The sequence below is a fragment of the Piliocolobus tephrosceles genome, chromosome 11, assembly GCF_002776525.5.
Source record: "Piliocolobus tephrosceles isolate RC106 chromosome 11, ASM277652v3, whole genome shotgun sequence".
Lineage (NCBI taxonomy): Eukaryota > Metazoa > Chordata > Mammalia > Primates > Cercopithecidae > Piliocolobus > Piliocolobus tephrosceles.
Genome location: NC_045444.1, coordinates 87097652 through 87114408, shown reverse-complemented (window position 1 = coordinate 87114408; position 16757 = coordinate 87097652). Strand labels below are relative to the sequence as shown.

At 41.0% G+C, this 16757-nt stretch overlaps 1 protein-coding gene across 2 annotated transcripts; it reads right to left on the bottom strand.

The window, feature by feature from the left end:
* Positions 1-3737: 3737 nt before the first annotated feature.
* BZW1 (basic leucine zipper and W2 domains 1) lies at positions 3738-16530 on the bottom strand. Of its 2 annotated transcripts, XM_023218462.2 has the most exons (12): positions 16082-16530; positions 14843-14916; positions 12307-12483; positions 12065-12159; positions 11435-11500; positions 10630-10765; positions 9795-9904; positions 9499-9669; positions 8994-9140; positions 7715-7853; positions 6546-6668; positions 3738-5400 (listed from the first exon to the last, which is right to left on the bottom strand). In XM_023218462.2, the coding sequence occupies exons 2-12, from the start codon at positions 14904-14906 to the stop codon at positions 5369-5371; spliced, it is 1260 nt and encodes a 419-aa protein (XP_023074230.1). In that variant the 5' UTR covers positions 14907-14916; positions 16082-16530; the 3' UTR covers positions 3738-5368. The 2 variants fall into 2 exon arrangements, with proteins under 2 accessions (XP_023074230.1, XP_023074241.1); XM_023218473.1 differs by lacking the exons at positions 12065-12159; positions 14843-14916; positions 16082-16530 and having other exon boundaries at positions 12307-12384.
* Between the last annotated feature and the right edge of the window lie 227 nt (positions 16531-16757).

Below are 16757 nucleotides of genomic sequence, written 5' to 3'. Positions count from 1 at the left end.
ATTAAGTGTGACACTTGCAGTCCCAGCCACTGAGGTGCGAGGATTGCTTGAGCCCAGGAGTTTGAGGCTGGACTCGGCTGTGATCACGTCAGCCTGGGCGACAGGGCAAGGCCAGCTCAAAACACAAAACACAAATGGTATTAACTGATGGGTTTTATAATCTTTTTCCTGTCTTCACTATTCCCTGGATACTAATCCAGTTAGTAATCAGCTTGTTCAATTACCTGCAGGTTTGGATGGGACAAGCTCTGCCAACTACACAGCACATAGTGATGAAGAGGAAAAGGCAGGTGAAGCTGAATAGTTCATGAAAGACCACCTAGGCAAAGACAAAGATTTTAAACTGGTAAACTATATCCAAAGACAACTCTTGCTGTTAAAAGATGAGATGCACAAAAGTGGATGCAAAAATCACTTAGTAACTAGGTGAGATGCTGGTGGCCTGAATTGCGGTGACATTTGAGATTATTTTGAAGTTATAGTGGACAGGACTCGAAGCATTCTGGAGTAGATCGCATTCATCTCTTTTGAATTAAACACTGGCATTTTTGGAACATGTACAAACAGTTTGAAGTACATGTGAGTCATACAAATGTAAAAATGAATCTGGAGGAAAAATACCTGGAAACAGGCCTTTACATCCTATTTAAAACACTGAGCAAAATGGGAAAGGTCAAGGACTAAGGCCTTAGTGTACAACCAACTCAACAGTCATTGCTTTTCTCTACATTAACAAGGAGTCTCATGAAATTTTATTCAATTTCAAGGGTACAGACAAGCAGCAAGTTTCACAGTTAAACACAGAAATAATGCAGCAATAGAATTACTGGCTTGGATGGCCGTATTTGAGGTTGTTCAGAGTGCCAACAGCTAAATGAGTTACCAGCTATCCAGTTTTCTCCATTGTGTGTGCTGTGCTGGGCGCCATTACTCCTAACTAGAATGGAAATGAGGTGTATTTACAGAGAAAATATTTTGTCCTTCAAATGCCAGAGACTGCAGAGTATGTTTTTGAAGTCATAGAGGCTTCAGTCTATAATTAATCACTTCTTTCCAACAGGTTTATCTCTAAGTTAACTTTTAAGCACAGCCTTCAGGATTGCAGATCAAAAAAAAAAAAAAAAAAAAAAAAAAAAGCTGTAAACTGTTGTCCTTAAGAATATTAGCACGAACTAGCTCCTAGCTTGTTTTGCCAAGGTATTTTTAAATGGTTACACTGACTGGAAACAGAACAGCTCAATTATATTTGATTAACGCTGTAGCACCCCAAATGCACTACACAACCACAAACATTCTAATCATATCACAGTTTAACAAGGTATCAGTCCTTCTGGATGAAGACGACAAAGCAAGGGATTCTGCAGATTTTAACCACTGTCCTCTCTAGGGCACTACAGTAGTCGCCACAAGCAGTTAAGCCTTTAACAACTGAGGTTCTGATTCAGGGTTACTAAAATGACAGTGATTGAGTACATTTAAAAATATCTTCATCCCATCAACTCATTAAGAAGTGAGACTATCCTCCTAGCATAAAGATAAAAGGATAATAAATACACTGGAAAATAAAAATAATTAGATTTACAATGACTGTTAATTGCCTATAGTTAAGTTGGGAGAAAAAAAGTGAAGAGAAAGGAGTCAGGAAGCCTTTCTGATCCAGTTTCATATAATTATGTCAAAGATTGTTAAGATATTAATCCACTTAAAGTTCTTGGACAAAAGCCATTTATAAACTCATTACTCTGAAGACAAAAGTACTTACCACATCATCCAGATTCCACTTAAATCAAATTAAGCCCACTGAAAACCTTTTTATTCCTGGCATTTTAACCTTTAGGCCTTAGTAGGCTGGGGAATAGAAAAACTTCATATTGATACTAGGGGACTAATACTGAACATGAAAAATCATAGCAAGGCAATTTACCAGAATTTGCAAATACCTATTAACCTATTTTACATGGCACCTGTAGACAGTATCTGAGGAATATTTGTACAAAGGTAATTTGGTAGTTGAAGTTAACACTGTACACTAAAACTTTGGCATCTACATTACATTTAAAGCCAACCAATAGTTGTCAGTTTCTGCAAGCAGCCTACTTATGAGAGCAGAGGTTTCTCAGTGAAATTTCAATACTGTTTATCAGTGTTATGCCTACAACTTTAATTCATTCATCTAGAGGATTTTCACTGATTTTTATAAAAGGAACCCAAATGATTCTACTTAGTGATACATTTACAATCAGGTAAGAATCTGTTAAGACCTTGAAAGACAGTGGGAAATGCTTTGCCTGTTGCCTGTGGTGGGTTAAGGTACAAAGCACAACCAGTGAAAGACTGGCTGAAAATGAATTTCATCTATTTTCTATTGACCCTGACAGAAAAACTACTACTTCATAGTATAAAGACATGCCTGCCAATGCAAAGGCCTATCACTAGGTCTTCTTCCCTTTTAAAAAAGATTAGAGCATGCATTCTCAATGGGGGTCAATCACTACCAAGAAGGACTAAAAAAAATTTTTGGTTGGGCGTGGTGGCTCACGCCTGTAATCCCAGCACTTTGGGAGGCCAAGGCGGGCAGAGGAGTTTGAGACCAGCCTGACGAACATAGTGAAACCCCATCTCTACTAAAAATACAAAAATTAGCCAGGGGTGGTGGTGGCCGCCTGTTAATCCCAGCTATTCAGGAGGCTGAGGCAGGAAAATTGCTTGAACCCGGGAGGCAGAGAATGCAGTGAACTGACGTCATGCCACTGCACTCCAGCCTGGGCAACAGAGTGAGACCCTGTCTCAAAAAAAATATATATATATTTACTCTTTGCATGTATAAAGCAGAGATACGGTACATATGCAGCATATCTATGGTATTAAAATTTATGGGGGACTCTATTAGAAAAAATGTCTAAAAAGGCTGGGGGTATAATGGAAAAAAGCTTTTGAAAAACAATTAGAAGTCCAACCTCTTGGTCCCATGTATTTCCCCTACCTAAAATCATTATGCTATTTCAAAATATCCTGTAGCATTTTTGGTATATGGAGGGAAGCTTTTTTTTTTCTTTTAAATAAGAATGGAATAAACATCTATATATATAACGAAATAACTTCTATAACTCAAGAGTAAGGCTAAGAAACTTATGACCAGCTCTAACAACTCATTTAGTTTCCAAGAGGAGACATCCTTAGAAACTGACACTGTTAGAAAAATCAACATTCATTCAATCATAATTAAAAGTACAATTTAACATCTATATTAGGAATTACATATTTGAGGCCATAGGCTGGCACTGGCACCTGAAATCTAAAATTACCACTTAAGATTCAGAATGGAATCTTTTTATATGGAATGGAATCTGTAGTCTTTTTATAAAGCATTCCCTTTCTTTACATTATTACTGTCACAAGTGATACCCACCACTATATTGTACTAAGTAAACACTACTCTGTCATTATGAAGAAACAAACGATCAAAGATTACAATGTAGTTCTGGGACACTTTTTCACTATACACAGTATAAAATGGCACACTTTGTAGGGCAGAAACATGCAATGAATTGGCTGTAGAAATATTAATGTAGTTTTAGCTATATCAGAATTCTGTGTAGGTCGTTTACAGTTTGGGAGTCTAATTATTACTTAATGGCATACAGATACAGTAAAGACATCTGAACACACAACATACAATACCACTAGGTAATAACATGGAATTTACAAAAAAAAAAAAAAAAAAAAAGACTGATGTATAAAGCCTAAGTGTAAGTATGGACTTTATTTTTTAAAAAAAAAGTCTTTAAGAACTACAAATTACAAAGTAAAAGCAGATCACTACGTAGAAATCTAGTGAATACATTTTGTCTGTGCATGAAAAACTTTATCAAAGTTATTCATTTAACAAATTCACCCCATTCACAACAATCAGTTATAATATTCTTTTTAAGGTTCTATACCTTTATTTCAAATTATATTACATGTTACTCCCTCAAAATGAACTTTTAAATGACAAACTTTTGGCTCGTAAGAATGGCACCTTCAAAAGGGGCGATTTCCACTCAGTCTCTGGTGGCATTATTCCAGGCTAGTTTCACCAGTTAAAAACCTTCAAAATGTTCACTTTTAACACAAAGTCTTCCCATAAAAAATGTGGCTATATTTTTCCCCCAATGACTACATACATAGATGGGTAGCAGCAAGAAAAGATGAAAATGAAAAGGCAGCCATTAAAATAAATGGATCAATTGTATACCAAGAAGTATCTGGCTCATGGCAATTAAAAAATGGCAACTAGGGTATGTTAATAGCCAGAGGCTTGAGTCATTACTGAGTATGTTAAGAGAACGAAGCCAGTCCAGTATGACCGAGTAGGAATATATAATTGTCATTGCACTTCATTTGTTATAGCAAATACTCTAAGACAATAGGAAATCTAAGCTACATCTAGATTCCCAATTAGAACATGCTGACCTTTAACATTTTCAACAATTTCTACTGGGTTTAGTACATCAGTCATTTTCTTCACTCAAACTCCGTTATGAGTTCTTTCCTATCAATCTAAGTGTATTCTGGGCATAAAATACCTTAAATGTTAAGACTTTTCTAAGGTTCATTTGAAAATGGTTGTATGAAAAGAATACCCATTTGTTTTGCCTGGAAAGATACAAACTAAATGCGTAAGTTTCTCAAGGGGAAAAAGCTCAACTTTCTTCTTCCCATTATGATTTCCTAAACTTCTCAAGTCTGTCCTCCATGGCTTCTCTAAGGATGAAAACCAGACAGCAAACAATTGAGCTTTAGGACATCTGGAGTTAAAAATGCAAAAAAAAAAAAGTTAACATGCAAGCAATGGTCCACATACTCAAGATTCATGTTAAATGAATTCGATTATTACATACGGGTTTTTCATTGATGAGTAGGGCTCCGGGCATGCCATATTATCACACAAATCATTGCCTTTTGAGACTTTGGATACTTTTCCAGTTTAATTTGCAAACAGAATTTTTATAACAAATTATTTTTTAACCAAATCATATCTTGAAAACTGTTTATAGAAAACCCAGGGAATAAAGTGAACTGTTCATTGTGGAAGTCCTTAAATTACATTATTACAGTAGAAAATACAGGAGGTAGAAGATAACTGAAAAGACTAATGCAACATTAGATTCAAATCTATAGCTCCTGTAGCTACTTAAAACATGGTTTTAGAAACTAAACCCAACATTTCCAGCAACCATAGAAACAGTTAAAATAAAATTTGCCATGAAAGCCCTTATATCATGCTTGATACAGGGAGGTAGGAAGATGTAAGAACCAGGACACATGAGACATGACATTTTATCTACAACTCCTGTTTGCTTTACTGAGGGTGTAGTTTCAAAATTCAGTCACCTTCTTCAGTTTCAGATTCAGATTCTAGAAAAGGGGAAAAAAGCAAACATTATATATCAGAAAGCAAAAGTACCCATTTATAACTTCAAAGCTTTTTTAAGATAGAGTCTCCCTCTGTCCCACAGGTCAGAGTGCAGTGGCACCCTCTTGGCTCACTGCAACCTCTGCCTCCAGGGTTCAAGTGATCCTCCCACTTCAGCTTCTCGAGTAGCTAGGACTATAGGCGCCCACCACCAAAACTGGCTAATTTTTAAATTTTTAGTAGAGACAGGGTTTCTCATGTTGGCCAAGCTGGCCTCAAACTCCTGCCTTCAAGTGACCTGAACGCCTCAGTCTCCCAAAGTGCTAGGATTACAGGTGTGAGACACCACACCCAGCCTCCATATAACTTTGAAGCTGTTAAGGAATTTTATTAATACCCTATTTAGATGAGGAAGATATTCAAAAGCATTCACTTGGAAATCCCAAAATCTGGCTGGGTGCAGTAACATCTGCGATCCCTACATTTTGTGAGGCTGAGGCAGGAGGGCTGCTTGAGCCCACGAGTTCAAGACCAGCCTCAGCAACATAGTGAGACCCTGTCTCTATATTTTTAATTACAGAAAAGTAAAAAAAAGAAATCCACAAATTTACAAACATTAGATATTCTTTTTTTTTGAGACGGAGTCTTGCTCTGTCCCCCGAGCTATAGTGCAGTGGCCAGATCTCAGCTCACGGCAAGCTCCGCCTCCCGGGTTTACACCATTCTCCTGCCTCAGCCTCCCAAGTAGCTGGGACTACAGGCGCCCGCCACCTCACCCGGCTAGTTTTTTGTATTTTTAGTAGAGACGGGGTTTCACCGTGTTACCAGGATGGTCTCGATCTCCTGACCTCGTGATCCGCCCGTCTCGGCCTCCCAAAGTGCTGGGATTACAGGCTTGAGCCACCGCGCCCGGCCAAACATTAGATATTCTCAAAAATTTCCATTTCACCAAGAACATTTACTATTATGGCTGAGCCATAAATATACTATAATAATTAAACCCTAGCTTTTGCCACCTGCCTTGTAAGTTAACAAAAATCTCTACTCCAGGTACAAAGTGGCATCAGAGAGAAGGAAGCACGTATGAAGATATATTATGGCCGCATAAAAATTAGCTTTATCAAACAAACAAAAGGAAAATCCTTACCTTCTTCTGCATTTTTGAGCCATTCTACAAACTTTTTCATTTGCTCAAGGAAAACACTCTTCCCCTTCGCAACATGTGCATCTTTGTACCACTTCAAAATGGGCTCTTCACTCAGGACTTCAGCTGGAAAGAAAACTCATTGCATTAGGGGAGTTTTAATATACTCTACTCAGACAGAGTTAGAACCATCACCTAATGTGCAAATGCCTGCTTAGCAAACAAACAGCTGAAAAGTTAAAAACATCCATGAGAACTGGACGATAGAATAATGCACGTGTGCACACCAACTACACTCAACAGGATCAAGGCTGGTCTGATTAGTGCAGAATTTCAAAGTGTTATGACCAACTGCAATGGATTTTCTCCCAACAGAGGTCTTGTCTTTACTAACCACTAGACCAGGTTTCTAAAATTGGGATCAAGAGAAAGGGGAACGGTAACTGAAACTGGGGTTGCTATAGAAGCACTCTGAACTGGCCTTGAAGGACTACTGAAAGTCAACACTGGGTGGGAGAGTAAGATGAACAGAAGCAGGATTCACACAGGCTGAAAACTCTAGAGCTATGACTATATAGAGCTAAGACTACAGGACCTGGTTTTTTTTTTTTTTTTTGAAACAGGGTCTCACTTGTTGCCCAGGCTGCTGGAGTGCAGTGGCACAATCTTGGTTCACTGCAGCCTTGACCTCCTAGGCTCAAGCGATCCTCCTACCTCAGCCTTCTGAGTTGCTGGGACCACAGGCTTGCGCCACTATTGCCTGGCTAATTTTTTAGTAGAGAAGAGGTCTCCTTATGTAGTCCAGGCCAGTCCTGAACTCCTGGGCTCAAGCGATCCTCCTGCCTCAGGCTCCCAAAGTGTTAGGATCACGAGTGTGATCCACCGAACCTAGCTGAACTTTGGGGAATGTACACCTGGTTAGAGTATAGGAGGCAAAGTTTGAGGACGCATAATGATGGCTTTGGATTTCATACTTTAACTTGTGAATAGGGTTTAGATATTTTAAACAAATACCAGTGCACTAAAAAGCACCCAATTTAATCAGGGGCAACTCATAACTAGAAGTAAAATATTTCAGGCAGCTGATGTCCAGATAACTCATCATTTGGATCATTTTGTATTTACAAGGATTTTTATTAAATGTTATTTACAAAATTCAAAATCTAAATTACCTTTATAAAAAAGCACCACTATTTTCTGGAAGGCTTTCATGAAATGAATGTTGTCATAGCAATACTCCTGAATCTTCAGTAACAGAGTCAGCTCGGACTGACCTTGAGTAGTGAAGGCAGCAAGTAGAGGGCTGTATTGCTGTTAAAGGAAGGGAGAGAGAGAAGATTCAGTCATTAATTACAAATAACCGTCCATTACAAAACTCCTACAATACAGACAATACAGAACTTAACTCATCTTTTATAATCACTGCAAACTATAGCTCATTTACCAGAAATTCAAAAAATAGGCTGGCCACAGTGGCTCACGTCTGTAATCCCTGGCTCACGTCTGTAATCCCAACACTTTGGGAGGCCGAGGCGGTGGATCACTTGAGGTCAGGAGTTTGCCAGCAGCCTGGCCAACATGATAAAACCTCGTCTCTACTAAAAATACAAAAATTAGCCAGGCACTACATAGGAGACGGAGGAGGCAGAACCGCTTGAACCCAGGAGATGGAGACTGCAGTGAGCTGAGATCACATCACTGCACTCCAGCCTGGGTGACAGAGTGAGACTGTCACAAAACAAAACAAAACAAAAAAAACAGAAAATTGACTTAAGTAGCTAGACAGAGTGAGACTGTCACAAAACAAAACAAAACAAACAGAAAATTGACTTAAGTAGCTAAGTAAAACAAACAATACTATACCAAGTAGTCCAAGTACAAGTCAAACAATATTAGTATTTTCCAATACCTCCTTCAAAAGCAAACATCTAATTACAGGCTTAAGTTCCTTTTCATCATGTTCTTTTTTTTTGAGGCAGGATCTCGCCCTGTCAGGCTCTGTCTGACAAAGCCATCATAAGCTCACTGCAGTCTTGATCTTAAGGGCTCAAGCGATCCTCTGCCTCAGCCTCCTGAGTAGCTGGAACTACAGGCATGTGCCACTATGACTGGCTTTTTGTGATTTTTAGTAGAGATAAGGTCTCACTATGTTGCCAGGCAGGTCTTAAAACTGAACTCAATCAATCCTCCCGCGCTGGCTTCCCAAAGTGCTGGTTTTACAGGTGTGAGCCATTATGCCTGGCCAGGCCATATTCTTGTTTTTAACCTGTGAACCGCAGACCAATTCAGAGGATTATCCTCATAGTTAATATTACTATTTGTCTATTTACTGGTGGGCCAAATCCAGGAACCACAGGATGCAATAAATCCTCTTTAAAAAGTATAGTCACAGTTCACTTATCCCCATGTAAAAGTAGAATAGTTTGTTTTGCCAAGGCATGGTTCTAATACCTTCAAGTGCTTGATGGCTTGCTCTGCTACAAGCTCCTCTTTTTTGTTCCATTCCACAGTGCTCATTACACTTGACCAGACTATTCCGATGACAACTGGTTCTGGGATGTTGTTTTTTTTCATCTCCTCCTTGACATATAGAATTATCTGCAAAAGAATCCAAATTTAGTAACAGAAGTCAGTTTTGATTACGTACATACTTCACACATCAAGTTTAGACCTTTAAGAAAAACTAACAACTCCTTTTCCATGCAACTGGCAACCACATGTGTACCACATAGGAAGAGACCTTTAGAACTGAAAGGTGTCCTGAGCTCCAGTCCCTACATTTCTGGGCCTCAGTCAGGCACTGAAGAAGCATATGTAAAAGACTGAGGCAAAGTTCCAGTGTAACATCCTGTTACTATTAACTCAATCTCATACTAGTGAAATAAGTTCCTCAAATTAGTGAAAATCTCTATGCTAGAAGCTTAGCCATAAAAAGACGGTTTAAACAAAAACTTACATCCTTAAATGGATCACCACGGGACATCTGTTCTTGAAGTTCTTTCTGGAGCTCCTTACGAGCTCCGATGGTTTGCTGATTCCGAACATATTCTGAAAGCTCTTTCAAGCCTGCCTCAGTGAAATACTTTGTAAAGTGTTCAACACTTTGCTTATTGGCAGGAAAGAGTTCCTAAAAGAAGAATTTATCTGGTTAAACTTTCTTTAAATCATATTTAACACTTTCTTTTCAGTCTTAAAATGTGACATTTCTCTCATTTACACCTGTTGGCAAGAATGGGAAGAAAAGTTACAAACCATCAGTCTGTTATCCATGCTGACTTTCCGAAGGCTTGCAGCTACTGCATTGATATCTTTTTCGTTTATCCATGATTTAAAGAGCTTTACAGCAAAAGCTGCTGAAACCCCTGTAAAAGAAAATAGCTTACTTAACATAAGTTCCTTTCTGGTTTCAATCACTGTATCCCCCCTATATCCTTCCCTTCATAGTTCAATCACATGCGATTACGGACTTTCCTCACAAACTTAACTCTGAACTTTCCTGGGCCACAGTTTATCACCTCTCCAATTTTCCTAGTCTACACCATTTGCGAGTTGTATATTTTTGGCCAAGTTACTTAAAGTGTTTTCTAAATTGTAAATTGAGGGCAACAGTCTCTACACTTGACAAGGCTGTTGTGAGAATTACACTAAGGCAACTTAACTACTACTGTAAGCAGTTTTTTAAAAAAAGCTTCAAAAAAAAATTACTGTACAGAATAATCTGACAATTGGAGCCAAACAGGGAGTGATTTTCCCTTCCAGCTTGACATTTTCCCCAACATCATCTTCTCCAAGTCTCCCTACTGGTATTAATCTCTTCCGGGGTTCCCACAGCATTTCTCATTGTATTTGCATTACATATAATAACATTTTGTCTAAATCTGGTTATCTATTGTATGCCTAAAGAAAGCCATTAAACCTGGATGCTAAAGGTACTCATTAAATGTTTAGTGAATTAGACTGAACTTACTAAATTTAAGGCTGGTTAACAAACGAAGACTTTAACAGAAGTCACATCTATGAACAGTAAACCATGCTCTTATCTACCCCACTCTGAGTCAACTAAAGACCATCCTTTAAGGTTGATTACCTTCTTTAACCAAATTCTCATTATAAAGGCTATTAAGAATGGATGCGTTAAGTGTTCCATTAGCCAGAAGAACACCAGTCAACATAGCCAGCTTGTTCCTCTCCGACTCTGAAAAACCCTTTAAGAACAGCAGCAGCTGTAAAAAGTAAAACAGTTAAGGGTTAAAACAGCAATTACATTACATTAACAGTAAAGCATATTATACTGGCTACTGGTTCAACACGTGGGCTCTGGGATCTAACCATCCAAGTTTACATCTAAGTTACAATATTCATTAGCTCTGCACCTCACATGTAAAATGTGGATAATAAAACTTGCCTCACAGGGTTTTTATAAACATTAAGTGAATTAGTATCGAACAATGCCTGGTCATTGATAAACGCATCAGGTTTTCTGCGCATCTATATGCAATATTGGGCCAGGCGTGTTGGCTCATGCCGATAATCCCAGCACTTTGGGAGGCTGAGGGCAGATCACTTGAGGCCAGGAGTTCAAGGCCAGCCTAGCCAACACGGTGAAACCCTGTCTCTACTAAAAATAGAAAATTAGCCAAGCATGGTGGTACATGCCTGTAATCCCAGCTACTCAGGAGGCTAAGGAACGAGAATTGCTTGAACCCGGAGGCAAAGGCTGCAGTGAGCAGACTGAGCCACTGCACTCCCAGCCTGGGAAACAGAGTGACACTCCAAAAAACCAACCAACCAACCAAACAAAATTACCCCAAATCTGTGGCAGAATTAGGATTTAACATTCCTACTTCTAACCCTATGTTTTTCTTTTCCACAAAGTACATTATTCCTCATACCTTTTTTACTTCATCTTCAAAACCTTTCTCCAGGTATTTGTAGCGCCGGATTAACTTGTTAAAAACCTATGAAGAACATTAAATGAATTCAGTGACTTCATATATTTCTAGAATAGCAAAGTAGTAAACATTTCACTGGATATAAGTTTATGAGCTGTTTAAACCAGCTTGAGAAGAATTCCTAGTGAAACGTAAGAATGTCCAGGTTAGATGTATTTTAATTCTTTGCTTAAAATAATACAAACATAAATACATATGACACTTTCCAATGAGATCTTGATTAACAAGCTAATCAGCTCACAACTTACTTAACTTTAAAAATAAATATATGCAGATAAACTAGAGAAATCACAATACGAAAATGACTTTTTTTAGCTTGACATTTTTCTTAAACGTTGAGTAATTTCAGGACAAATAGGAACAGGAGAGTTAATTTCATTTTTCCCTATTTTATTCACCTTAACACACTTTAAGTTTCTAATTCATCCCGCTGCACCAAGAACAGTCTCCCTAAAATTTAAAATCAAATTCCTTCAACTTTCTAACCACAACTCTTAAAAGTAGAATATTCCTCAAACATACCACATGGATAGTAGCTAACTGAAAACAATTATGTAAAGTTTCATTTACCTGAGCAAATGCTTGCATGGTCTCTAGGTCTTCTTGGGCTGCAAACACACAGACATCTGTACGCATCATGTCATCTGCCAGTGTACCACCTGGAGCTAAAGTTGGATAAAACCAAAATACAACACAACCAAAAAAAATCACTCCATTTTAACAAGTTTGCCAAATAGTTCACATTCTAGAGTCTCCATAATCTCCATACACTATACCTTTCTAAATTAAGCCCACAAACCCCTGATACTTACCCAGCATTCCACCAGCCACCAGAATGTCAAAGAGTGTTTCTGCATATCGACGGTAATCAAGTTTTGCTCCAGAAGCATCAAGAAACTTAGCTACTGCTTCCAAATCAGTACCGGTTTCAGTTAAGCCTTGAATAATACAGTCTTGAAACTGAGTAGGGTCAAACCTCTCTTTTTCATCTGGGGAGACAGGGGACCCAAAACATTTAGTTTTAAAAGATTTACCAAAATGTCACAAAATTATCACCTTATGAAGATGCAATTAATTGTTAAATAAGTTAAATTCACATCCTTTGCATGTTTCCCCTCTGCGAGTGTAAGACAAGATGGCCCACTCACAAGAACTGTGCAACTTTTTAAACAATTTCACAAGTGAGCTAAATGTGCTAGTGTCTTGTGCTCCCACTGCCATGAGGCAATTTCTACTGGGAATGTCCTCCTACTGCCTCTTGGCTTTTCCAAAATTTAGGCCATCCTCTAACAGATACATTTTATTCCTTTGAGTTTTGCCTGGACACTGGAGCTCTTGATCCTTTTCTTTAAATGTCCGTAACATTAAACAACAAAAAAATTGAACCACTCCTTTGACATTTATGAAGGTGAGCTTTACAAAGTACATTTAATGAGCACCCAATATGACAGAAACTATATTAAGCATTTGCTTTAATCCTGTTAACAACTTTGTGAGGCAGATTTTTCCTATTATTCAGAAGGAAAAGAGAGAGAAAATAGGTAATCGAGAGACGATACTGTGTTGTTTAGTAGTTCAGAGCATGGGCTCTGGAGTTAAACTGCCTGATTCAAATCCTGATCACCATTTTACCACTTGAATTCGAGCAAATAGTCTCATTCGCCATGCCAGAATCCCCCTACTGTAAAATGGGGATAAGAATAGTACCTATCCTATAAAGCTGTTGTAAATTCTACATGACATTAACAAAACAGAAAGCTCCCAGACCACAGCCTTGTGCACATACCTGACCTTTACTGAGTTGCTTTCACACACTCCATAATAGGGTTTTGCTTTCCCAATCTAGGCTAGATGGCATCTTAATTTTCACACAGTACTAGGGTGACAAATACCTGTGTGTCCAGCACTTTCCTGGTTTTAGCACTGAAAGTCTTGTGTCTGGAAAGTCCCTCAGTCCCAGACAGGGATTGCTGTATACCCTACCCAGTACCCTAACCATCAACAGCCAGGCCATGAATGATCTCTATCTGGAACTGGGGAAGCGACATCTCTCCCTAATGCTAATAATAATGATAAAGCTACTTGCTATTATTTATATCACCGCAACATCAGTAATCCACATATTCAAGAGATACACTTTCCCATTTTACTGTCAAACTGTTCTAGTTTACAACCGCTCCTTAAGAAAATTTACCAACTAAGGCCGGGTATGGTGGCTCACGCCTGTAATCCCAGCACTCTGGGAGGCCGAGGCGGGCGGATCATAAGGTCAGGAAATCGAGACCATCCTGGCTAACACAGCGAAACCCCGTCTCTACTAAAAAAAAAAACAAAAAAACAAAAAAACTAGCCAGATGTAGCGGCCGACGCCTGCAGTACCAGCTACTCGCGAGGCCGAGGGGAGGAGTGGCGTGACCCCGGGAGGCAAAGCTTGCAGTGAGCCGAGATCCCGCCACTGCACTCCAGCACTCTAGCCTGGGCGACAGAGGCAGACTCCGTCTCAAAAAAGAAAGAAAAATTTACCAGCTAAATCTAAATGAATCTGCAAAGATTAGAATCAAATCACACTTTGGTCTCCCCACCACTACTACAGGGGGACAGACAGCCTATGATTAGCGATTTTAAAATTTTACAATATATATCTCAAAATGTCTGCTACTTAACACAACTTATAACCAGTAGCTGACCCAGTTCTTCATTTCCTCAAAACCACCTGTAAACTAAGGTTAATATGCTTTTGACCGAAAACATTAAAAATGTATCTGAGACTACATCTTATTTAGCTTTGTATCACTAGCACAGCACTTTGCTACAGAATTCAATACTCACCTAAGTACACACGAATGCAAAAAAAAAATAGTAATATAATTCTAATACTTTTCTAAGTCTGTATTTCAAAAGACATTACAATGTGAATCCTGTTCCACAATTAACTTCCATGGGTGAAGTCCTGAGTTTTCTCTCACAAATCTTCACAATATCTGGGTGACTACATTAGGAGTTCTCCTTTTATAAATTAACATCTTTGCTCATTTTAGTTTGCTTAAATAAGACTGCTTGGTAGTGAAAACAGAGCCCTTATTTTTGTTTTAAAAAGTATTTTACCTTCACACTAAAAAGAAGATTCATTAACCAGCTTAGAGATACATTGATACTAAAAATTAAGGCTTGAGCAGTAAAGCAGTAGAAATACTAAAGGTGTATGTGAATGGCAGTCAACGAGAAATTTAAGTTTCTTTCTGGTTATCTTCTCTTGAGGCTTTAATACTATTCAAGTGCCTGTCAGAGGAGGCAAGATACACAAGATATTCTGGAGGTTTGAAGAGACATCGAAACATATATATTTACCTCTTTTTCTAGTTTTAAAACGCTGGCCTGATAGCGTTGGCTTTTGCTGCTTTTGATTATTCATAAAAGACACCCTAGGAAAGGAGAAATAAAGCCTTAATTTCAGTGCCATAATACTAATTTTTAAAATAAAGCATCAAATCTTAGTCTAGTTACATATGAATCAAATGGAACACGCACTCTCAGCTTGGTGCTGCTGAGAATTACCTTCACTTGAATCAAATGTACGCCAAAATCTGCATTTCTCTCTACAAAAAACCCTTCAAATTAGTATTGCGAGCTACACTTTAGGCGACATTGTAATGCTACAGTGATCACCCATCATAAACCTAATTGTTCAGTTTCCTCCACATTCCTCTTTACATTCACTTACATCTTCCACGACCACTAAGCATCGCAAAAAGCAAAGTGAGATTACCACCACAGTCAGGAGGCATCCAAAATGTGTATGCCAATTCTAAAACACTGTCAAAAAGTGAACCCCTTCTTCTGAAGGGCCTGGTTATAGGCAGCACCATCCTGCCCTAGGTCATGCCTGTGACCGCAACAGCGGTCGCCTTGCACCACTCAGGCCTGCAAAATTAACAGCCAGCCCAGCCTCCTTCGCCTATATCCCACAGTCCCAGCCCCCTCCCTGGGCACGTGTCTCCCAATCCGCACCCTTCCCATGCCTCCCGCCCAGGACCCCCCATTGGCCACAGCGGGGCGCCGTAGGGTCCCGCGGCTCCTTCTCCACTGACCCTGTCGCCTGCGGTGACGGCTGCCGCAACGAGTGGACCACAGGTACTGAGGCGCTTTGCGCCGGGGCCCCAGCCGCCCCGTACATCCACTCGCCCTCCAGCGAAAGCAGCGGCGGAGGCGGCGGCCGCAGTGTGGTGGTGGCACCCCTCCGCCCCGCCCGCCGGAAGCCCCCACGCGTACATCACCCAACAGAGGCCACGGCGGCTTTGTTAGCCAAGCCGGGCACGGCCCGGAGGCAGCCCGGCTCGGCCACTGCCTTCGCCACCAGCGCCGCGGCGCGCACCCGCACCCCATTCCCGACCTGGGCTGCCGCAGCCCCTCGGCCTCCCTGCCGAAGCGGCGGCCTTTCAGGCCCTGGATCCGGCCCGGCCTCAAGTGGCGGCCTCCGTTCGGGCCCATCCAAGCCCGGCCGCATTCAGCCCGCCACCTCCCTCACCCTCTGCCCAGCCTCCACAGCCAGCTGCGTCCGCCCGGGGTGAGCGGGAAGCCGCGTCTCACCGAATTTAAGGCGAAGAGGAAAGAGCCAGAAATCCCCGATGTAGCGGCAACTGCGGCGGCGTCTCCTCTGCGACCGGAACTAACGCCAGGAGGAGGAGGGAGAGGTGCCACCCCCGCCCGGACCGCTCTCCTATCGCGAGATTTCTTCCCCTTCCCCCTCCCCCGGCCCCGCCCTGATCGTGGCCTGTCGCTTCCGCCTTTTCCATTCCGCGCGAATTAGGGTGAGGGACCGGGAGAGGGGACGGGAGAGACGTTTCAAGGCTTCTTTATTCCCTTACTGGGTTCCACGTCTCCTGGACACGGGTCCTAGACTAGCTTATTTTTCTTCCGCTGCTGCGTCGTCCGCCCTCTTAACACACGGAGGGGTTGGAAGAGCGGAGCCGGCCCCCGCCGGTCTCGAAGTTGGACGCGTCCTCCTGGAGTCACTCCCCGCCGGCCCCCTCCAGCGCCGGAAGTCGAAGCCCGAGGTTGGGGGCGCTCGGGTTGTGCGGGGGCGGAGGCCGGTGGCTGGCATGGGGCGTGGCTTGGGGAAGGAAGCCACACCTCGCCTCCGCCCTGGCCGGGATGGGCGGAGCTCGCTCCAGCTGAGTTCCCTGCGGGGCAGCTTTGCTTTGAGGGGCTGTCTCGTTGTTCACCGCCTACCTTAGGAGGATTCAGAAGGGGAAATTCTGTCCTC